Below are 24485 nucleotides of genomic sequence, written 5' to 3'. Positions count from 1 at the left end.
TACAATGAAGGAATAGCAATAAATAGATAGATAACAAAAGGCTTAGACACAATCACCTTGCTAATCTTAAACAATATTTGCCCACACTCAAATGATACTAAAGGATTACTGCAAATTTGTTCCTAGACACAACTAAGCTTAGAATTCTTCAAGTAGTATTACCGAGAGAATTCTTGTGAATTTTTATGAAAAATGGTAAAAGAAGGTAGTTACAAAAATGAATATAGATCACTATTTATAGCTGAAGGGTTATGCCTCCTTCAAAAACAGTCACTTTGATTGACTATAATATTCAGAAAGTATTAGCCGTTTGACAAACCAGAAAATCCCCAGCTAGAAAACTGCGCAGAAAAACAGTTTTTACGATCGATCGAGTATTCCTTCGTCATCAAGCCAGGAATTGAACAAAGAACAGGGTTCTCATATTATACAGCCTTCGACTTATTGAGCCATATCTCGATTGATCAAAACAAGTTCAACCGATCAAATAAGAGTTGAGCTCTTTAAACCAAGGCTCAGCAGCACTTTCAATGGCATTTTGAAATCTCCCCTCTTTAATCTTAAATATATAACAACCTACATTGTATATAACTTTATATACAACAAGAACTCTGAACACTTCAATGCGAACTTCAAAAATTAGTCCACTAAACCATGGGTTCAAATTCAATTATAGTTTGCTATTCTAGATATTTCTAATAAACATGAAGGGTTCAGCGGAAACCTTGTGTCTTTTGTAAACTAGTTTAGTTCTTGGATTGTGTCATATGTTTTTAACTTCTTAAAGGAATGGAGCTCAGCTGGTGATGCATCTTTCTCTCTCCACTGTCCAGTGCAAATTTTTTAGTCCAATTTATTGCCTAATGCAAACTTTTCACTCCACTTTTTTTTATTTAATTATTTATTTATTCAGGGACCTTGTTTATATTCTCAAATCTCAAGCATATCAGGATCGAATGTTCTTTTTGTATCAAAGCTAGTACCAGAGACTAAGGGGCAAATACTTGAAGAAATGCAGACAGGTATGAACCCTTTTCCAGCAAGGTAAGCCAGGTTTCTTGCACACTAGTTTTTTTTTTTTTTTAGGTAATAGATATCTTCATTAAAAAAAGTACTAGTATGTCATATTCATGATGATGAACAAAATGTACTAGAAACAAATACAAACAAATCAAACAGAGATAGAATGCACGAAATCAAAAATGGAAATACATTGTGTAACACTAGTTCCATAGTAAAGCATTTGAAATTAGGCTTTCTTCTACGGTTTATCTGATTGCTGATTAATTGGGAATAATAAAGAGAATCTGGAACATTAAAAGTATTTGGGACTAGTATTTCTTTTAAACTAATGGATATGATAGCATGTTTAAATAGACGATTATTGAAGTTTGTAACTAAAAGATAGCATTAAGTAGATATGCTAGGATTTTTGTATTCTTGTATTCAAATTGATTCACTCAACTTAAAGGCTCCACTTTTCTTGCTAACTGAAATTACAAGGAATAGAGTTAATTTTTCAGACAAATAAAAATCAGGGACATTGTCTAGGAATCATTAAAACCTGAAAAAATAAAATACCAGTTGAGATATAGCTCATGGACACTAAGTGTTAGACATGGAAACTTCAGAAAATTTATGGATAAATCTACAAAAATTTCATTCAAGGGGTCAACCAATTGCAAAAACTATCAAAATCCCTCTTTGTTTATTTTATTTTTTATTAAAAAAAAAAAAAGTAGTTCCTATTTCATAAGTCTAAAAGTCAAAAAAGAAAAGAATGAAGGTCCTTTTTTGAATGCAGCCCAACAAAACAGGGTGTGGTCAAGATTCTAAGAGGGGCATCTAAAGCACAGAATAAGCAAGTCCAGCAAGAGCATGAAAATTGTAATTCAACAACTATTAACGGATTCAATAGTCAAACTTTAAACCACACACTTCTTGTTCATTTTAAGTAATTAAGGGATTTTACCTTCTAATGAGCAATTTATACGAGCTGCAAAAAGGTCTAGACCCATCAAACCACATTTTGTGCAAGTGCAAGTGGCATACCATGTTTCCTCTCTTTTCTACATTCCACAAACTATTTTCCAGAATTTAGGAAAGCTAGATACAAGTAATCTAATTAACTTCTTTAACAGTGACGCAAGAGAAATTGCAAAATTTGCCTACATATGCAAAATTGCAAACTATAATCCTTTTTCTGATTGGCTATAAACTTTTTGTAGTAAGAGGGTGAAAACAGAAGATGTTAATATGTTATCTATGCACAATGAATAGTGGAAATAACTAGATATTTCTTTATATAAAATAAATAAATAACCTAGATAAGATCAAATTGGGAAAAAAGTATTAGATCAACCTTGATGACACTTCTCATGAGGAGAAAGAAAAATATTAAAAACAATTTATATGATATACTAAAAAGACCTTCCCCATCAGTTCAAGTAGTAGTATCAATGAACCTGTCAAGCATAAGATATGTGTATCGTTCTTCAAATTGGGTGAACTTTACAACCGTGCAAAACTCACACAATATGAGAAGGAATGTGCATATATATACAATGCACAAAATACTTTCGTCTTGAAGGGAAAATTAGTAAGTGCATTTTGTGTACATTCTTCTCTCATATTAGCATGAGCCCCACAACCCACTTATCAGGTCTATACACGATAAAATATACCTTTATGTGAAAGAGAAGTATAGATGCATAATACATTGAATCCCTAATAGTGCACGTGTTTATAAATGTGTTTATATAGGAGAGAAAATACTACTAGTAAAATGTGTTTATAAATGAAAATTTTGTAGAGTAATTTTGTAATAATTGATTTAGCAATATAAATATATTACCTTTGCAAGTAAATCATAATTTTCTTTTTAATAATTATTGCGGCTGTTGGTGCCGGTCCTTTTGGACTGCAGGGGCAGTCTATAGTGGCCCAGATTTTCCTTAGCTGCTTTTGGGCCCAAATTAGAAATGCCCCACATAGGTTTGTGCCACCTGTCCCCATTTTCCCTCCTTAAATTTCTGTCACCTTGGTTTCTTTCGAAAGTGGTTTCTGGATGTGCCAAAAGTCAGAAAGCACTTAGACATCCCAATAATTCCCAACCAGGACCTATTTTGGTCAAAAAGGAACTAAATTATTTCAATTAATAGATTCCAAAAGTTGGCCAGAATATTTTGATTGAACTTAATTAAATTCCATTAATGTTTTGGTACTTGTATTTGGAATTTCATGTTCTACTCTTCCACCTTGCAGGATGAAATTTGTGACATATGTGGTGATGCTGGTTTTGACAATGCATTAGCTACTTGCTCCAGTTGCTGTAGTTGTGAACATGGGTATGATAATATTTTATGAGTGATGTTAGGATATTACAGTTATTACCTCATAAATTGTATAAACTATGTGTCAACTTTTAAACACAAAACAAAAGTTATTGATGCCACACTAATCATGCTTATTGTCATGTCAGTCAGGAACTTTTTTTTTTTTGGGTAATAAAAATGATAGTACTTTAAATGTTTTTCACTTCTTATTGGCCTCCAACACCTTTGTGTGCGCGCATGTGCATGTTCATCCATGCAATTAATTTCACTTTATTTTCCTAATTTAGTGCCCGATCAATGGCTTCTAATTACTATCAGTACATGAAAAATGAAATGCATAATTTTTATTTCCACCATTTTTTAAGCATACACAACTACCCTTGTTGTAGGAAGCAAGGAGACTTAATTCAGGTGGTGTTTTCTTCCCATATAGGCTTTTATGTTGGTTCTTTTAGTACCCAACTGCAGTGTGTTTAGACCATAAGTTCAAGTTGGTTGGATGGATCTCTTGTTCTTGTACTTTTTAGCTCTTGAACTGTAATGATCATTCTATGTAGTACTCTTAAATTTTGTAAGGTCACTTGGATGGAATAGGTTGGATGTTTATGGTTCGTTCTTTTGATTCGTGTCATGCCTTAACTCTTTAATTATATGCTTTTCAATTGATAAATATGGTGCAAAGATTGTCATTCTGATCTCTCCATTTTCAGTTATTGCATGCCGGTTGTTCTCCATGATATTCCAGAAGATTGGATTTGTAAATCATGTTTGTCAAGTGGGATGGTATTGCCAGAAGCTGGTGGGAAGGACATTACCATGAGAACCATGACAATAGATTGCTCTGACATGGCTACAGCAGGTCTCAGTTTTTTTTTTTTTTTTTTTTTTTTTTTTTTCCCATTGCATACTCCCATTCTAGCTCTAACATTGTTCTTGATTAACCCATAATCTTCTCCTCTTTGTGAATCAGACCACTGTGAACTCTTGCAGTTCTTTAAAGCCAGACATGATAAATGAAAGAAGCCCAAGCAAGTTTGTATAAGCTTGTATAAAGTGAGTGAATCCCCTAGTACCCATCCATTCAACAGCCTTTTAAAAAAACTCAATTATAACACTTTCTGCCTCAGTCTTCTAGTAAAAGAGCATTAATAAGATAGAAAAAGAGTTGTACCCAGTGCACAAAGTCCCACTTTTGCGGGGGGCTGATTCAGGGACTTGAACCTGTGGCTTGTTGCTTTTGTGTTATTGAAATTGTGTTTATAGTTGGGACTGTAGTAGGCAATATAACAATTTGGTGACCTACTTGCTCTTAGTTATTGCTGTTTCTGTATTTTGTAGGTGGTAAGTCACAAGCTGTTGCTGAACAAAAGAACTCTGATGTTGAAAAAGAGAATTGCTGAATATTTTACCTATATTCAAGCTATACTGCAATTATTTCCCTACTTCACATGCTACTTGGAAGTCAGTAACCAATCTCTTCTTATTTTGTATATAATCTATTCTTTCATGATGTTGGAACTGATTCAATCATAAAAAGAATGTTTAGAAGTAACATATTTTCATTATTTTGTCTAATAGATTGTTTCTTAGGATGTACATGGCAAACATTTCCTCTTTTTTCTCTGTTGGATTTGTGAGTCATGCAAGATTTTTCTTTCTTCAGGGGAGGATTTTTTGTTACTAATTCTACACCTAAAAACTTTCTTGGTGGGTTCAAGGCTCAACTTCCACCCTCCATCAGTCGTAGAGCCTCTAGTTTTCAGGAAAAATGCCTCTAGTCCTTAGTGTTGAGTTGCTTCCTCAATCCCAAATTTTGGCAGATCTTTTTCAGAATGATTGTCCTGATCTTCGTGACACTGCTCTATACTTTTCCCATGATGATAATATTGAGAGGTTTGTCTTGGCATCTGATTTTTGTGTGGCTATATCTGCTTCAGCTTTTAAGGGCATCCTCTGGTTATGCAGTTTTTTATACGTCTTCTATTCACTTATAGTTCCAAAGAGCATGTTGCCTCCCTGTTTGAGCAGATGGAGGTCCAAAATTCAATGATGAGAAGCTCCTTTAATGGTGTGGAGTTGCTGATATTTACATCAAAACAGCTGCGTGTGGACTCACAGAGTGAGTTATCTTTTTTCCACATCATTCAGTTTTCTTATTTCTTTTCACTGTAGCTTAAGCTTTTCTGATTGATGAGCATAACAAGGTCAACCTTTTTAGTTTTTCTGATTATTTTTTTGATTGAGATTATCCTTATTGATACTGAAATAACTTGCATTGGAATCTAGAATTGTCTCCCTATATATTGGTCCTTATTTATACTTCCCTGACTTGGGCCTTGCCTTGTTAGTTTTTCTATATGAACTACTTTATTTTCCTGGTTTAACATAATTGTGCACTTGTGGATTTTGTAAGTTCATTTTACTTGAATATTGGTACCAAAAAGTTAAAAAAAATAATAATAATAAAAAAATCTAGTTGGTCCTCTATCAGATGTTAAATATTGTGGGCGTAGAAATTTATGAATACTATATGAGGGGGCCACCGTAAGTTTGAAATTTCAATATAAAAATGAATTCTTAGTTTTTCTAAACTATAAACAGTATATCTTCTTCATGCATGAGGATCCTGATATGTGAACATATGATGCACCAGCAGACTTCCAGATTGAAGATTTTGGCTATAGGGTTGATGTGGCGGTTGTTGGTGTTCTGTGTGTTTATTTACATTACAGCCAAATGGTTCTTTGTACATGACTTTCCTTGCCTTGATGAATATGACAAAAAAATTGTGTGTTTATAGATGTTATTGCGAGGTTAGAAGCAGAATACCAATTTTGGGGAGTCTTTCACCCTGTAAAAGATAATCATACTCTTGACAAGGGAGATGCAGAACCCCCTCCAGTCATTTCTTCTGTGGAACATGCACACAATGGCCGCGTGAGCATAGATGATTGTGAGGCAGTTGATTTGGAAATTGATATGGTAGGTGGAGAGAATGTGGGGAGAGTTGACATGGTTGTTTCAAGATATGCATCCAAGACACATTATGAACTCACTTCTAATTCTGAGAGTAACTTGCATAGGTTAGATAGAAGGACTTCAACTCTTTCGAAGTATTTGATTTCTAGTAGTGAACAATTAATATTAGGGTATAAACAAGGGGTAAAAAGTAGAAGTGAGATTGCTTTTGAGTCCCACTTGCACAGCTCAAATAGGAAGTGTTTCAATGCGGTGGACCAAGATGGCTTTCCTCCGGAATTTGAGAAAGTCATAGAGGAAAATCCTGCAGTACCATCCAAGATAAAGTTCAGTTGATGGGGGAAGATATGGCAGCTGTAGCAGAGAAATATGAACCGGGGATGTATTATGCTGAGAAGGAATTTGAGTGAGCAGGGCTTCTTTCAAGCATGACCAAATGTTCTACCCAGTTTGGCTTTGAAATCTATCCTTATGGCATGGAAAGAACTTCACACGTATACTTGTTGGTGTTAGTTGAACTTGTTAGCAACATGGTAAATCTGTAAATGCCTGTAAGATTTCATGATATAGTCAAATGATTTGAGGCCTGGACTCTTGGACTGATTAGGACACCTGCAAAGTGTTCATTATAACTTTACTTTTACCATGCCATTACAATGTGAATGTCGCATGCTTGCTGCAAATGACTGAGCCAAATTCCTAATATTAAGATCAGTTGCTTATTATATCCCCCCCCCAAAAAAAAAAAAAAAAAAAACCTTGGAACGAATTTCATCCAAGGCATCAGTATATAAAAAAGTCACACATGATGCTTATGAATAGCATTTTGTTATAGCAAAAAAAATAGCATATTGCAGTGCAGTGTATCACTCTGAAGTTGGCTATAACTTGGTTGCACAAATGATGTTCATCCATTGATAGATATAGCTAAAGAAAGGCACTTCACTCTATGGTGTGTGAGGCTTGGTTCCTCTCCAATTGGAAGAATCTTTATATTCCTTGTTGAGACCTTTTTCTTGAATTTTGTTCAGTTGAATGGGTGATATTATTAGAACTCAAGACTCAAGACAGTTCTGTGAACAAGCAGAAGTCTGCAACTACAACAGTAACACAACCAAGCCTTGCTAGGGGCAAAAAAAGGTACAAAGCAAGTACACTACATTAAGTGCCTAAACACCACAACTACAACTCAATTCTTGAAAACAGATTGAGATATCCGCCTAACTCATGCAAAGAACTCTGTTCTTGACATATTTCTTTACTCTGCAGCAGAATTCCATATTGGATTTAATGTCCAACAAATAGAGTGGTGGATCCCTTCTTCAGACTTAATCTGGACACAGTAAATCTTGGTGTTTCTTTGAAGCTATATATTTTGATAGACGCAGCTCAGACCAATCCGCATAGAGTGGATTTGAAATACTTCCTCCTCAAGGAATTAACTCCCTGATGAGCATTTCATCCCACTTGCAGTAAGGTTCACTAATGAAGAAATAACTTGGTACTTCCATCCAAATTCTTTTGTAATGAACACTAAAAAAAGATATGATCTCAGATTTCAATACAATTTATGCAAAACATGCATGAAGTATAATCTTCATAATCTCTAGGTATCAATCTATCCTTTTTGAAAGCCAGTTCCTCATTGGAGAATGCCTGGAAATTGAAGGGACAGTTGGACAGACCAAAATAAATTGGATCCACTCTACTGTGGGACATTTAGTTCTAATCTCCTCCCAAGTAATTTTACAAGACAATTTACCTGTTCTAGAACGTAAACAAGAGAGAGAATCCTACCCCTCAACTTCATCTCACACAACTTGGATTAAATGGATACTAGATACTCATACCTGCCTAGTGGCCAATGCCAATGACCTTCATGAATATAAGAAAATAACTTGATATTTGCATCATTATTGACTATCTTAAATATGTACTTAGGAAAAAAGAGGCCCATCTCGATATCAAAAATCATGCCAAGTGAATTTTTGTTCCATCTCCCACAATATGCTTGCATTGGTCTAGAAAAATATTTCTCATTTTCAACAATTTCCTCCAACCCCAAGAGCAATCTAGTATTTTTTTTTCCTTTCCAAATATAAATATAATGTCTATATTATTAAACTTGAATTTTAAGGTAATTTTTTTGAATATTTATTATTTTATTGCTTTTTTAGGGTCCATATCTCTTATGCCTATTTTATTTGTATTTTTTAGGCCAATTAGTCCAAAATGGACTTGAATGGACCAAATGACCTAAGTGACTGAAATGACCTATTAGACCGAATATGACCGAAGTGGACCAAAATAGATTAAATGGACTTAATGAACCAAATGTCACGTTGTATGCCTCAAACAAAGTAGAAAAATAAATATTAGCTTTAGCCTTTAGATATTATATAATTTGTAAGACTTATATGTAGTAAAATTTGTAGAACTAAGGTATCACTAAAAAAAAAAAAAAAAATTAGGAATTTGTTTAATATGTTGTTAATGTGAAACTAATCAATCTTGTTTCTTTGTAAATTTTTTAGTTAGTAAACAGTGTCATTTAAATGTTCTTTTTATATTAAAGATTTAAATGAAAACATTCATATGATGCATTATTTAAAAGATCTTATTGTTTGATTAATATTAATTTAAAAATGTTTAAATGACTTCATGTACTAGTAGATTTGGACAAAATAATTAAATTAACTCATTTAGATTTTTATTAATAGATCTTACAATTGGAATAGACTAAAGTGGACTGAAGTAACCAAGTTGGACTGAAATGGATAGAAATACTAAAGTGGATTGGAGTTGACCAAATTGGACCAAACTGGACAGAAATGTTAAAGTGTATTGAAGTGAACAGAAATACTACGGTAATGTGACTGAACAAGAGCGTAGCAACAATAAATACAAGATAAAAGGCTCAGTTTCTTAGACTTGATTAATCAGAATAATAAATATTAAAGCAGCAGAACATGATGAGGAACTATTAGCACACACAACATTAATGAATCTTTATTTACAAATATCACTTAGTACTCATCAACAAAAATTTCCCTTTTATCTGTACCAAGATACTACTGTGCTTGTAAAAAAAAAGAAAAAAAAGATACTACTGTGCTAGTGTAATTTCTGGACAACTATCAACAATCCAGGTCAAGATGTACCAATGACCCCGAGAGATTGTGAAAGAGTCATACACTTTTCCATCCCTGCCCTTCTTGTATTCAAACAAAAGGTATGAATGATCAAATGCAGTAAGTTTGACGAATTCGTTATCATAGTCTTTATATATACTCTACGTGGTATTGATGGGAGCAAATTCATGAAGGCTTGCTCCTCCTCCTCCAGCAATCACATGAATCGTTCCCTTCAAGGGGCCTATATAGTTGTGCTTCTCTTGACTGGTGCAGATATTCTGCAGCAAGAAGAAAAAATATATAAATTACCACTAGTCCTAAAAGCTTAAGTTGATAGAAAAGAGTGAATTTAATTAATCACTTAACTACTATTCTATGTTATCCCTAATGAGGCTTAGACTACCCCTCAAAAAGTGAATCCAACACGTGAAATTTTTAACTTTTGAATGGGAGGTAAAGTGGAGGCATGGTTCAAACTTAAAATCACCTAATCTAATACCAAGATAAACTAATACTTATCCAAAAAGTTTTAACTGATAGTAAAGAGTGGGTTTTATTACTTAACCATTATTTTAACAATTAAATTGTTGGTTAAGAAATTGCAATGTCTGTGGTGGTACCGAATCTATGCAGTGCAAAAGGTAGGAAGAAATGACTATGGTACAGCTTTACCTTGTAGACCGGGCATGATCTTTCATAATTGTGCACATGGCCATAGAGGGCAATGTCTACTTTGTTCTTCTGCCAAAGGTTCTTGAGGTCCTCTCTTCCCATTGGTTCCTCAAATGACCCTTCTTCCACATAAAAGTCCACAGAAGAATAACCTAGTACTCTGTGCAAGAAAGATTAGCCATGGTTGTCTTTGTCGGTCGACTGATGCGAGGCAGTTCTCAATGAACTTGTATTGCTCTGATCTCCCTCTCCAATTAAGTTCAGTGTGAGCTAGGCAGAATTGGAACATGACATAGTCAGTGGAGTACCTGGAAAGAGAAAGTAATAAACTTCAAGACTAGCTCTTGGCACATCTGGAAACAAGTAAATTTTTAAATTTTTTTACATGGAACCAATTTGGCAGTTGGTTTTTTACAGCAAAAAATTGGAGAAACCCACATTAATAGTGGGTTTGGGAGTAATTTCAGAATTTTTGAAGAGTGATTTTGAGTTGTGAAGACGCATATGTTTTTTTTTTGGGAGGCAAAATTAAAAGAATGTTTTAGAGAATTTCTAGCTGTGTTGGAACATAATTCATGCAGTTGGGGTCCTAACAATACTATCACACAACATAGATGTCAAAGGCATGAACTAAATGAGCAACATCTATGGCTAATAGTGAATATGACAGGTGAATAAAGCAAACAATTGCTACAAAGTTCTTTATATCTGCGTATTACTTAATTTACTTCCATACCAGAAATTAGCCCTGTTCTCAGCAGGGACATAAAACTTGTTCTCGGCTAACACACCACACTCTCCTCCTGAATCCATGTTCTGGTAGAAGGATCCAGTTCCTGGCCAGTCACACTCATGGTTACCACTGCAAAGACATTAAATGATGGCACATAAGAAAAATCAGAAGATATCTACATGCTTAATGAGCTATTTATGCATATTATGACAAACCTTCCAATCATGTAAGGCTTAGTTGACGCAATTGGCTCAATCTGTGCAATGAACTGGTCCCACTGTGCAATATAACCCATAGCATAGACTATATCTCCAATATGGAAGACTATATCAATGTCATTTAAGTCTTCAATAAGCTGCTTAGTAGTGTTCAGAGATGCAGGCTGGAAATCTTCAAATTCAAAGGAACCATCAGCTTCGCCCTGGAAGGTGGACAATTAAACAAAAATCTTGTGAGATTGCATCCAAGTACAATTTGGATATACAGTATGCTAAAAGATGAAAAAGGCCAAAAAAGACTGGTAATTGATATTCAGTTAAATTGAAACCCGCAGCCACACATCCTTAAGAGGGAAAATGTATAAATGAATAGTCCTTTATGCAATGTGACATTTGTAAATGTTAACAAAAGTAAAATATAGTTTTGAATTTTAGAGGTTAAGGAAGGGGGATTAAATATTATGTCAGACAATTTCATTAATCTATTTACATGTCCTTACATACACAAGAAAATGCTACACTTAATAACCACTGCAACAACATGCATACATCAGATGGTATTGAAGTCCCTAGTCATTATAAATGGGGAAATGGGCTTTATTCATATGCACATACAGTCTTCCAAGAGAGTTCACACCTTTCTGATTCTCAAAAAAAAAAGAAAAAGAGTTCACACCTTTCCCATGTCTCCAAATATGATCACATGTTGCAAAGAATTTTGACCAAGATAAGGAGACGCTCTAAACCAGTATTCTTGACTCCAAATAAATGTACCATTAAAAAAACTATGCCCCAGCTTGTATGTATACCTGAATAATCAATAAGAAGAATCGGAAGTTAAAGTAGCATGCAAATCAAACAGAAGAGGGCTAAAATTTTAGCACCTGCAAGTCCAATAATTCAAGGTTCATTCTATTACAATTGAATCCACGTAGTTAAAATTGTTAACATTTGGGATCAAAATACTTTGTAAGAGACCATACATAAAACTCATTGGGCTAATTCACAATGGAAAGATAGAAAGATACAAAGTTCAGTTCTAATTAGCCTATTAAAAATTTCACTTTATGGTTGTTTTTCCCGCCTCCTAGCTTTTGCGGTGCTTCCCAGAAAGTAACCAGAACATATGCCACAACCAGAAACAACATAATATGAGCAAATAAATTATAACATACTCTTTGTTGGGCCACAACTCCTTCAAAAAACTGGTGTGTATGTATCCAGGGTTACGCCATCCTACTGTCCTCGCTGGTGCAGCTGTATGGATAAATGGCTAAGATAAATTCATCTATTTTCCAAAAATAATGAGGAGGAAAAGTCTGGGAGATTTTAACATATGAAAAAAAAAAAAGTAATATTACAAGAGATCCATAACAGAAATTTCCTTGCAGGAATTAAATTTACTTCTACTTTAAATTTTCTTTCTTTTTATGACTAAATCTGTGATGTATCAGACTCCAGTGTACACTGATGTCATTGAGTTCCTATTACAAATCAAGTTTCTGGAATTCCATTACCAAGATTACAGTGGTTTGCCTACCCAAGGTTATTCTCTTTCAAAAAACCAATAGATCTATATGAAAAGATAAAATTTAAAGGTAAAAATGAAATTACGCACCAGTAGGGGATCTCACTTGGGCTCCTCCTTTTGGACCCCATTCTACAAAAGGCTCTGCTTCATCAATTCCATATCCACTTGTCCATGTTACAGTCATCTGAAGATCATGTGAACATTATACATTATTTCCTTGAGATGTTGTAACTTGTAAGCCATGCCCCACTCCCCACTAAAAAATATTAATATTAAGACCTAGTGTAACAGTTTGTGAACAAATGTATAGCTATGTAATGGAAAGAAATACAGGTATAGCAAGAAAAGTTTGCTGCGTTGTAGTTCCATACACAGACAAGAAGAGGACCTTGTCATTCAGTTTATAGAAAGTTAAAGCTTTGAGATAAAAATCAATACAGATATTGAACTTACTTCATTCCCAACTTTTCCTTGTGCCAGGCGTGGATAGACTGGAGCATTTGGATTTACAAAAGCTACCATGTTTGACACTGCCACCAGCTTTGGCTGTTATGAAAAATTGATAAACAAATAAATAAATTGTTAATACAATCAAATGCAGAGGTCTTGGATAAAAAAAATGCTAAAGTTACTACCAATTTTATGGGAAATAATCATCAGTTTTTACTGGCCATAATTCATTTGCTGCATTTTTTTGCCTAGTACAGATAGATGGTGTAGAATACAAGCCATTAACTTGATCGTCTTGAGAAAATTAAACGCACTCGTAAATGCATTATTATAACTAAGTGAAATATATTAAACAGATAAAGAGAAAGGTAGAAAAACAAGAATGTTCTAAAGCTCCATTCCCATTTTGAAATTAATTAAATTACATACCAAGAAATGATAAATAACAATTTAACAATAAGAATAGAACTAATGAAGCATAAGAAGAAGAGAATACCTCTAAACAAATACATTATTTGGTGACTAACTAAGTATCAAACACGGAGTAAAAATAATCAAAATTAATTTAGAAGATGTACCACACTCAAAAGACACAATCTACAGGGATTAGGACAGGATATCATAATATCTTTCAAAGTACCAAGCTAAATGTTGTAATAATTAACATACCCAACTCACAAGTAAGTTTATTGAACATGAGATGCTGCATGGTTTTAACACAGATTCTAAGAACACTTTAACCTCAAATATATGCTAGTAGAGAAAGGAGTGGTGTAAATACGTGTAGATATTATAGAAACTTAATTCCCAAATTAAACCCTCGATCTTTTTTGAGAGCCATTATCCAAATCATCTAGTAATGGACCTGATATCAAGAGTCATTATTTGAAAATCGAGTGCCATATTTAAGTTTTGAAAATTTGCTTTTCATGTAGTATTAGATCTGCCACCATCCTGCTGAAGCATGTGTTGTTAAAACATCCAACAAAGAGTCTTCTTCCTTCTCTAGACTTTGCAACAAAAGTGCGCCACTCCATTTGGTATCTCTCTTCCAAATTCCATCTGGGATTGAAATAATTTGTCAATCCTTGATGGGCCTACCTTCTGTTATGAAGTCTGACTTTACAAGCAACATCACAGCTAAGCTTTCTATCTAATAAGACTGCCTTAACTAGTATAGCATCATGCAGTATTTTCCAGATAAAAAGTGAAACTTTGCAGAAATTTTAACTTTCCACAATATTTTCTAGACTTCACTGTTAACATTATTAGTTCTAGCACTATTACTATCATCATCACCTCCCATTCTCAAATACCTCATTCCCACATGCTGGAACACTATCCTTGTGGTAGTAAAAAGGTCAAGAACCTTAGAAACAAAATTATTTTGTTCTATAAATGTAAGGCTCCTCTTAACTGGCAGGAGATCCTATGGATAGGTTAAAATAGAACGAAAACAGAATCTTAGAAGCCAAAAAACACAAGCAGTGAATGTCTGTGGACATCGTGATTTTCCTGTTCAAGTCCTTTAAAAAAAAAAAAGTATAATTCATTAACAAGCAGGGCTGTGGAACCCATGTACATGATGTCCACATATTACACTTTTTAGCCACAAACCAATAAAATGCCTAATAAGCTTTGTCCTAAAAACAAAGTTCCCCAAAACTACACCAATAGACAACCATAATAATACAATAGATTAAAAAATAAAGAATTAAAGGCTCAACCCAAATGAAAAATATACAAATAAAAATTAAAACAACATTGGTCTTTCTATAAACAATTATTGTGAATGTTGAAATTACACTAGGCACATTGATAGATCACTTTTAACATTGTCATTGGTCTTTATTTCTTCAATGAAAGTACATTGTGTGTGGGTGAAAGTCAAATTACTGTGTAGCACCTCCCAACTAGCGGCCATTATATGTGTTGCTTGACATTTGGATTTTTCCCAAGAATACAGTCACGATGAGCGGGAAAGCTGCACTCTGCACAGTAGTAGAACCATTGCTTGGGATCTCGTTCTTCTTCACAGATTTCACAATAATATTCACCGGATCCATCTTCAGGAGTATAGTAGAGGTTGAAGGGATGTTCATGTTGGTTGTACCATGCGGTTTGTGGTAGTGTAGCACATTTAAAGTCTAGAACAAATTCACAAGTGGAACAACGGCATACAAAATATTCTTCAAAATTACAACTACTACACTGTTGCCTAATGTTTGTGTTGGAGAGGTAAAGACGATGCTCATGAGAGGCATGAGTAAGGGTGTCTGATAATAAAATACATTGAACATTGTAAACTACGCCGCTTTTTTGACATTTGTATATTAAGCCATTGCACGTCTGGCCACAGGCGTAACAGCAAAAAGAAGCTTGCTGATAACTAAGGGTGAGAGGGTGTGGATGAAGTGTGTATCGTTTTATTTTGGGTAATTTAGAACAAGATTTATGAAGAAAGAAGCTACACAGGGTACAACTGTAAAATGGAGAGAGAATGGATTGTATGCACCCGTTGCATTTTGTGTTATTCGGAATCTCATCAGTAAGCTTCAAATCATGCTCGTGACTGAAGTGTTTGATTTCTGTGGCTATTTGAGTTCCGTCCTCCCCCATAGTGGTTTTTTTGACTTTGCAAATTTCTGTGTCAAAGGATTGATGGAGCTCTGGATCTTCAGATTTTGACTCGGTGGACTGCTCCTCTTTAAGTTCCTCCAAATTTATGTACTCCCTATTATGGGGGAGTATAGCACAATAGAGGTGGGCAGCAAAATCGCATCTTGAGCAATAGTAAAGGCAGAGTGTATCCACTTTTCGAACACAGAGTCGGCAAATTGGAGAGTCGGATTGATGGACTTCAAGAGAAGGGGTGAGGTGGAGAGGGTGGTTGTGACGGTAAACTTTCAGTCTGCGTGGGCAAGCAGCACAACGTGAATGTATAGCGAAATCGCATTGGGCACAACAATAGGGCAGATTGCCATCTTTGCCACAGAAGTCGCAAGTGAACTTCATCAGCTTCCAAATGCTGCGGGTCAATTGGTGGTCATGGACTTCAGTTTGGATGGTGAGTGATAAAGAAGAACATCTGATGTGAATGTTGAAGTTGCAACGGTAACAACAATAACTGTATTCCCAACTCTTTTCTCCGCAGACGTCGCATTTGCTAAATTTCTCACGATCTTTTTGGTTATGTGTATATGGGTCGAAGAGAATAAGAGGATGATTTGGGTGTGAGGGATGGTGCAACCCAAGGGGTAGTTCTGCACATGATTTATGATGAATGCACTGCCCTCTGCATTCTTTACAACTGTAGCTAGGACCAAATACTGGTTCCAGGCACCCCCAACAATCATCTCCACTTCTCTCGTCTTCATTAAAGACCAACGGATGCTGCAAATGCCGCCAATGTTGAAGCTCCATCGTCTGGACAACATCAAATTTGGTTAGAAAATAATGACAGTGCAAAACAAACTGAGAAAGAGAGAGATGCACATGAGATGTTTGATTGAAGGCTGGTAGCATTTGTTTTCTGATTAATTATCATCAAGTCACAGGGAACAATTAGTAAAGTTTTGTTGTATAAAGAGTAAAGACCAATACCAAATAGACAATCTGGCACTTCTCCACTAAGCTTAGACGCTAATGCTCTCGCTGGCTGGGCTTGCTCAATTTTGATTTGGAAATCCAATTTTTAATGTCAGCTTGTGAGATTAGAGGTGAGGATTCTGGGATTTTAAGAAAGATAGGAGACATTTGGGTTCATTCGGAGGTGGATGCTCTCAGCATTTGGGTTCAAGTGAGTGAGTGTTGCACTTGCACGCACATCAGGTGTTTGATTTGGGTCTTGTAAAAGTAAAGTTGTTGGATTTTTTTTTTTTTTTTCAATGTAAAACGTGGAAAACAATGTTGAAAAGTTTTAAATATTGAGATAGATAATAATTTTTTCAAATGAGTATTAAAAAAATATTATGAATTTTCAATGAATATTTGGTAGGCAGTAGGCACAATATATAAGTTGTTCTTTACGTTACAAATGGAATTAGATTTTATTAGCGACCTTCTGTCAAATATTTGACTGTAAGAACATCTTTTTTTGAAGTTTTGGAGGCATGAGTCAAGTGAGTGTTGCACTCACACACACATCAAGTGTTTGATTTGGGTCTTATAAGTAAAGTTGTTGGACTCGAAAGAAGTAATTAAAAATAATAAACATTGGGGCCTTGGGGTGTTTGTCAAATTGGGGCTGTACCGACTGGTGGCATATTTTGTCAGTTAATAAACATAACTTGTAATTTAGTTTCCCTAAATTTTATTTTATTTTATTGTTAATTTTTATTTCATTTTTGCATTGTAAAAGGTATAGAAAAGTTTTAAATATTAAGGTGCTAAGAGGAAGGAAACCCTTCCAATGTGGGACAAAAGCAAAAATTTGCCTAAAGGAGTTCTCATGCGTTTCCTTTGAAACAAAAAATGCCCCCACAATATATATCTCATAAAAATATAATGTTAATTCAAGTACTAAATAACTAAATAAGCCAAAAATTTTACTTTATTTAACATCTATACAACAAAATTTAAGCAATCAAATCGTCTATACAACAAAATTTAAGCAATCAAATCAACATATTATTTATATAAAGTAATTAGAAAAACACACATGCATATAAATAAATTTGCAAAAACAACCATCATTACTTACTATAAGAATAATCCAATATTGACTTCAAAATGTACCAAGGAAAGCTTCCAAGTTAGTCTCAATATCAATTTCATCAAATATATGTTCATGTGGAGGTCATCCATAAGTTCTTCTATATATAGGCTTCTTATGCCTTTGGACATTCACCAACACAAGGGAAAGAACATGAGAAGAAATTGGGCAAGGAATTTGATGCTTACTTGTTCAAATGTTTATACTTATCTTTCTCATTTTCTCTTAACATTCACCAACACAAAAGAAAGAACATGAGAAGAAATTGGGCAAGGAATTTGATGCTTACTTGTTCAAATTTTTATACTTATCTTTCTCATTTTCTCTTATCCTTTTATTATTATTATTATTATTATTATTATTATTATTATATCTAGACTTCATACTAACATTTCCTCTTCTTTTTTTTGTAAACATGTCCATACAATCAATTTATTTCTTATTCATTTATTATATTTCTTTATGCATCTCTATCTAGGTTATACACACATGCATGAACTCCATCTTTTTGTTCCTTAGATATATTCTTTGAAAACATCAAGATGTGCTAGTTGGGATGCACACCTTTTGGCGATAAAATAGTAATTTGATGACGATAGATCAATCCTAATTATGTAATGTATTCAACACCCAAAAGAAGCATCATATATTGTATTATATTTTATTAATTATATGTGTAACTATATTAAAACTTAGATGATAATCTGTTAGTGGTTCTAATTTGAGCCATCAAAGATATCATTTTTTTTACCAACTATTAACAATTTACCACCTGTTGTGAATATATTGTGTCCCTAGCTTTATTCATATGACTTAATTAATTGAATTTATTTTGTTATCTTTTATATTAACTAGCATGTAACTCTATGCAAATGCATGGATACATTTAAAATTAAACAAAATTTTTATTATAAAAATATAAATAATTAGTCAAATATATATATTTTTTTAAAACATGCAACACATGCATTCATGCATACGTATAGATACATTTAAAATTAAACACAATTTTTATTATAACATATAGATAATTAGTCAAATTTTTTTTTTTTTTTTTTAAACATGCAACACATACATTCATGCATACGTATAGATACATTTAAAATTAAACACAATTTTTATTATAACATATAGATAATTAGTCAAATATATATATATATTTTTTAAACATGCAACACATGTATTCATGCATACGTATAGATACATTTAAAATTAAACACAATTTTTATTATAACATATAGATAATTAGTCAAATTATTTTTTTAAAGTTAATATTATTAGTCACATATAAAAATTCTTGCCTAAATTTAATACTACTTATGATCATTTTTTTTTTCTAATTTTTAATAAGATAGAATGTGTAGTGATTTTTTTTTTATTTATTTTTTGAGGAACATGTGGTGATTTTTATTGAGTATATGTAATTGTTTTTTTTTTTTTTAATTTTATAGTTAATTAATATTAGATTCTTAGTATTTTGCACTCATTAACTCACTTGATACAAAGATTTAAAAACTTAATTACTTAAGCAGACACATAGCACACGCTTAAGTCGATAATTATGGTATAGTCCCTACATAAATTTAAACATGTGCAAAATTGGATTATAATTTCAAATTCTAATTCAACTTTCTCTAAGTTTTACCTATTAATATTAAAAAATATATATATATATATATAGATAACTTATAAATTTGTATAAATTTAAACATGGGCAAAATTGGATTATAATTTCAAATTCTAATTCAACTTTCTCTAAGTTTTACCTATTAATATTAAAATATATATATATATATATATAGATGACTTATAAATTTGAATTTTTTTTTAGCCATATGATTATGTTTTTTATGGTTTATTATATTGGACTCCTTGTTTTCTACACTAAATTAATTAATTTAGCACAAAAATTTAAAAATTTAGATTAGATGAGACACATGGCGCAAAATTAAACTCTAATTGAAATTCAATTTTTACACTAAATTAACTTACTTGGCACAAAATTCTAAAATTTAGATTAGATGAGATATGTGACACAAAATTAGACTCTAGTTGAATTTCAATTTGAAATTTAATTGGATTTTCTCACTGCTTTACCTATCATTATTTTATATATATATATATATATATAGATTAATGTATAATTGATTTCTTTTAGATAAGTAGATTAGTAGCTATAAAAAATGTGTAACTTGGGTTCTGGTACATTTAATGCTTTTGCTTCAAAAGTTTAACAGATTGTTTTCCTTTTTGTGTGTGTGTTTCCTCTTTCCATCTTCTTTGTTTTTGAAAAACATAAACATTGAGGTCAAAAAAAAGAAAAGCATAAACATTAGATTGACGTAAAAGAGAAAAGGAAAGAAGATTGAAAAATGAAAAAGAAATTATGGTCTATAAGAATTCTTACCATCTCTTCATATAGTTAAGACTGTTGCAGCTTTAAGCTTGTAGTAGCCAGGCTAGTTGGGTTCCAAACTTGAGTGTAGTCAACTATGTGATATTTGGAGGGTTTTATGTAAGGGTAAAAGTTTTGCTCTAAACATGTTTAGAACTATTTTACTCTAACATACTATATGACAATTGAATAGATTATCTATTTTGAAACCCGGTTCGTTCAAAGAACCTAAAAATTGAGAAGTTCAAAGTCTTTGAAGTCGGACCAAAGTTCAACCAAATTCAAACCGTGATAATATTATAAATAATTTTCAATAAATCTAGTCTTAACTATATATAAATCTGTTATTAAGCCTTTTGCAAGTTTTTCATGTGCCCAATCATCACATCACATTCTCCTTTTACAATCCAAACAATAGCCTATCACATACCATGAACCATCAAGCCTCAGCCTAAAAAAAAGATACTTGAACCTAAACCTAACTTTGGGCCTGAGTTGTACCAACCCAACTATCCACCCATTTATTATCTTGCAATTAGGTAAGTACTTTGTTCTCAAGCATTTAATGACAACCACTTTACGTGCATATTAGTGCATCTTCTATCCTATTCTAGGGGATAGTAACCTCTTATTAAAATTGAAATCATTGAAATTGATTACTTTATCTTTGGTAATGTCATGACATATGGTGCAATAACCAGGGCTGTTGGTTGTTGCAATTATACAATTCCTCCTACGTCATTTTTATTTTTTCAAAATTTTAAACCTTTTTTCTCTCAACTTTTTTTTTTTACTGTTTTAACTTCCTTGATCTAATAAATGATATCAAAAGTTAATTGATTTAAACTGTTGAGAAGAGATTAGACGGTGTAATAGCTTTAGCTATTGCACCATATCACAATCTATTTACATAAAACTGTTAAAATTCAGAGCTTTTATATCCTTAAGCTTTTTCATAACTCCTAAGACAGTATATAATAACTGTGTCAACCAACTTGCAAATTTAAATTCCCTAATTTCCCTAGTCGTTCCCTAGGTGACGAAATAATAACCACACTTTAGCTCAAATAGTAAATATACTAAACAGTAGTTAATAGAAATAAACAAAGATGAACCACAATTCAATTAACCAAGCCAAAGTAAATAAACAAACAAACAAAAATATAGGAGATTACTGTTAGTTTATATGTTCCTCTGTTTCAAACTTTCTAGTTTCTAAATATGCTGGCTTAATTAATGAACTTAAAAAAAAAATAACTAACAAATATCACAAATTGAATTTCAAGTGCAACTATTCCAGCTTAGGATTAGACAATACTAGTTATTTTGTCCATTGCCATTAAACATATGTATCTTCTTCCCGTATAGGTTCCAAGATTACGTAAGATCTATCTATTGTGATAGGGAATGCACTTATTCAATAAATCTAGTACTACGATAAATTTCAAAAATGTTTACATTGGTCGACAATAAAAGTTATATCAACAGTGATCTCACGTGAACATAATATTTTACTAATTCCAAATTATCACATCAAATGTCATTGAATTTTTTATTTTTTATTTTTTTATTTATTTTTAGGTTCTGATTAACAAATGTCAAATTCTATTAGTTGAGGTTAAGTTTTTTATTCCAATTTCTCAATTTATTTTTTGAAGAATTGCACAATGTTCAATTAAAAAAAGTATTTGTTATTAGCAAGGAAGTCAATCTCGTATTGGAGGCTGTACTGGTTTGACTAGTGGAACAATATATTTCGGTACCGATCAATACTGGTGTACCGTTTCGGGTTTACCGTTATTTTTTATATTTATAAATATATATATATTATAATAAATATAAAAGTTTACCATAAAACATTACATCAATTCAGAACAAATTATTCATGATTTTAGACTTTAGCATCAATTAAAAAAAATACAATATAAAAAATAAAAAGCTTAATTGTTCATTGCATACTAAGAAAACTAATAATACTAATAAGTTACCATATTTACAATAAACAACAAGTGAAGGAATAAATTAAAGCAAAAAAAAAAGTGAAAAAAAGAAGAAGAAGAAAGAAGGATGGACACGTGATGACTCTAAAATAGCAAAAGATATGCAATAAGTGCATTAAATTGCCACACCACTTCCACCTAACCATCTGACATCATTGACTAAATATTAGATAAGAAAATTTGAAAGATACAAAGCTGAAAGCACACAGTTGTAGTGCATTAGTAGTGAAGAAACCAAAGATGGAGGAAAAAGGAAGAAGAAGAAGGAGAATAAAGAAGTTGCAGTGGCAGCTACAATGGAGAGGAATGAGATCTAAATTAGAAAAGGGTATAGAAGGAAAAAAAAAATGAAAGATTTGGAGTACAGATCTCAGTCATTAGGTACCAAGTCAGTGAGTCACAGACTCATTTTTCTTATCTTCTTTTTCTTTTTTCTTCTTGTTTGTACTGGTCCGAAACCTCTTTATCGGCTGAAATACCTGGAATATTCCGAAATGATCGCAACAAACCGATATGACTCAGTATCTAAGGCGGTATGAATCACAGCAGTTTCTATACCGGTGATGGTTCTAGTACAAAAATTTCCGACTGTACCGGCTAATACGGTATGGAATTGACTACCTTTGGTGATTAGCATCTACTATTTCTCAATGTAATGAATGTATTCACACATTAGTGAACATATATATGATGGATATGATACCTATCTTCTCAACCTTGTCACAAGACAGCCATTGTAATGTGAAATCAAACATGTTCTATCATTTCCTATATATATATATATATATTATTGTATTCACATGAAAATATTTTCTCAATTTTTTTTTTTTTTTAACAAATATCACAAATTGAATTTCAAGTGCAACTATTCCAGCTTAGGATTAGACAATACTAGTTATTTTGTCCATTGCCATTAAACATATGTATCTTCTTCCCGTATAGGTTCCAAGATTACGTAAGATCTATCTATTGTGATAGGGAATGCACTTATTCAATAAATCTAGTACTACGATAAATTTCAAAAATGTTTACATTGGTCGACAATAAAAGTTATATCAACAGTGATCTCACGTGAACATAATATTTTACTAATTCCAAATTATCACATCAAATGTCATTGAATTTTTTATTTTTTATTTTTTTATTTATTTTTAGGTTCTGATTAACAAATGTCAAATTCTATTAGTTGAGGTTAAGTTTTTTATTCCAATTTCTCAATTTATTTTTTGAAGAATTGCACAATGTTCAATTAAAAAAAGTATTTGTTATTAGCAAGGAAGTCAATCTCGTATTGGAGGCTGTACTGGTTTGACTAGTGGAACAATATATTTCGGTACCGATCAATACTGGTGTACCGTTTCGGGTTTACCGTTATTTTTTATATTTATAAATATATATATATTATAATAAATATAAAAGTTTACCATAAAACATTACATCAATTCAGAACAAATTATTCATGATTTTAGACTTTAGCATCAATTAAAAAAAATACAATATAAAAAATAAAAAGCTTAATTGTTCATTGCATACTAAGAAAACTAATAATACTAATAAGTTACCATATTTACAATAAACAACAAGTGAAGGAATAAATTAAAGCAAAAAAAAAAAAAAGTGAAAAAAAGAAGAAGAAGAAAGAAGGATGGACACGTAATGACTCTAAAATAGCAAAAGATATGCAATAAGTGTATTAAATTGCCACACCACTTCCACCTAAGAGCATCCGCAGTGAAAATTGTAAATGCTAAATCTAAGGAAATTTTGGCATTTTAAGCATAAAAGAGTCAGCAGCTGGGATTGTAAATCTGAAGAATCCTAAAAAAATTTAGGATTGTGCTACAGTGCGATTCTACATGTAGAATCGCACTGTAGCACAATTGTATAAATTTTTTAAGCACTTTTATTCTCTCTCTCCTCTGTCTTCTCTTTCTCTTTGTCTCTGGGGCTGAGACGTTTCTTTCTTTCTCAACTCTCTCTTTCTGTTTTCTCATCTACGCTCTCTCACTCTCTGACTCGCTATTGGTGGAAGCAAGGTCCGTTGAAGGCATGGCGGCGATGGCGTTTGCTGATCGGTGATGGCGTGGGTTTCAAATCGGCGGCGTGGGTTTCAAATCAGTGGTAGAGTATTTTCGACGGCCTGGGTTTCAAATCGGCGGGGTGGGTTTGCTGATCGGTGGCTTGGGTTTGCTAATTGGTGGCTTGGGGTTGCTGATCGGTGGCTTGGGGTTGCTGATCGGTGGCTTATGGAGTGTTGTTGGTGGTGAGTTTGGTTGTGGTGGTGGTTGCTGGCCGGTGGCGTGGTGGTGGCAAGGTGGGTTCTG

The 24485-nt window shown here is 32.9% G+C and overlaps 1 protein-coding gene and 1 pseudogene across 2 annotated transcripts; both read right to left on the bottom strand.

Moving 5' to 3' along the window:
• Positions 1-9297: 9297 nt before the first annotated feature.
• LOC112033279 (probable inactive purple acid phosphatase 1) lies at positions 9298-13170 on the bottom strand (annotated as a pseudogene).
• A 1635-nt stretch (positions 13171-14805) lies between these two features.
• LOC112033280 (uncharacterized) lies at positions 14806-17839 on the bottom strand. 2 transcript variants are annotated; one of them, XM_065763860.1, is made up of 2 exons: positions 17755-17839; positions 14806-16478 (listed from the first exon to the last, which is right to left on the bottom strand). In XM_065763860.1, the coding sequence occupies exon 2, from the start codon at positions 16473-16475 to the stop codon at positions 14976-14978; it is 1500 nt and encodes a 499-aa protein (XP_065619932.1). In that variant the 5' UTR covers positions 16476-16478; positions 17755-17839; the 3' UTR covers positions 14806-14975. The 2 variants fall into 2 exon arrangements, with proteins under 2 accessions (XP_065619932.1, XP_065619931.1); XM_065763859.1 differs by lacking the exon at positions 17755-17839 and adding an exon at positions 16656-16916.
• Positions 17840-24485: the final 6646 nt, after the last annotated feature.

Source organism: Quercus suber, unplaced genomic scaffold (genome assembly GCF_002906115.3).
Source record: "Quercus suber isolate HL8 unplaced genomic scaffold, Cork oak 2.0 scaffold_528, whole genome shotgun sequence".
NCBI classification, from domain to species: domain Eukaryota; kingdom Viridiplantae; phylum Streptophyta; class Magnoliopsida; order Fagales; family Fagaceae; genus Quercus; species Quercus suber.
This window is presented reverse-complemented; position numbering and strand designations above follow the sequence as displayed.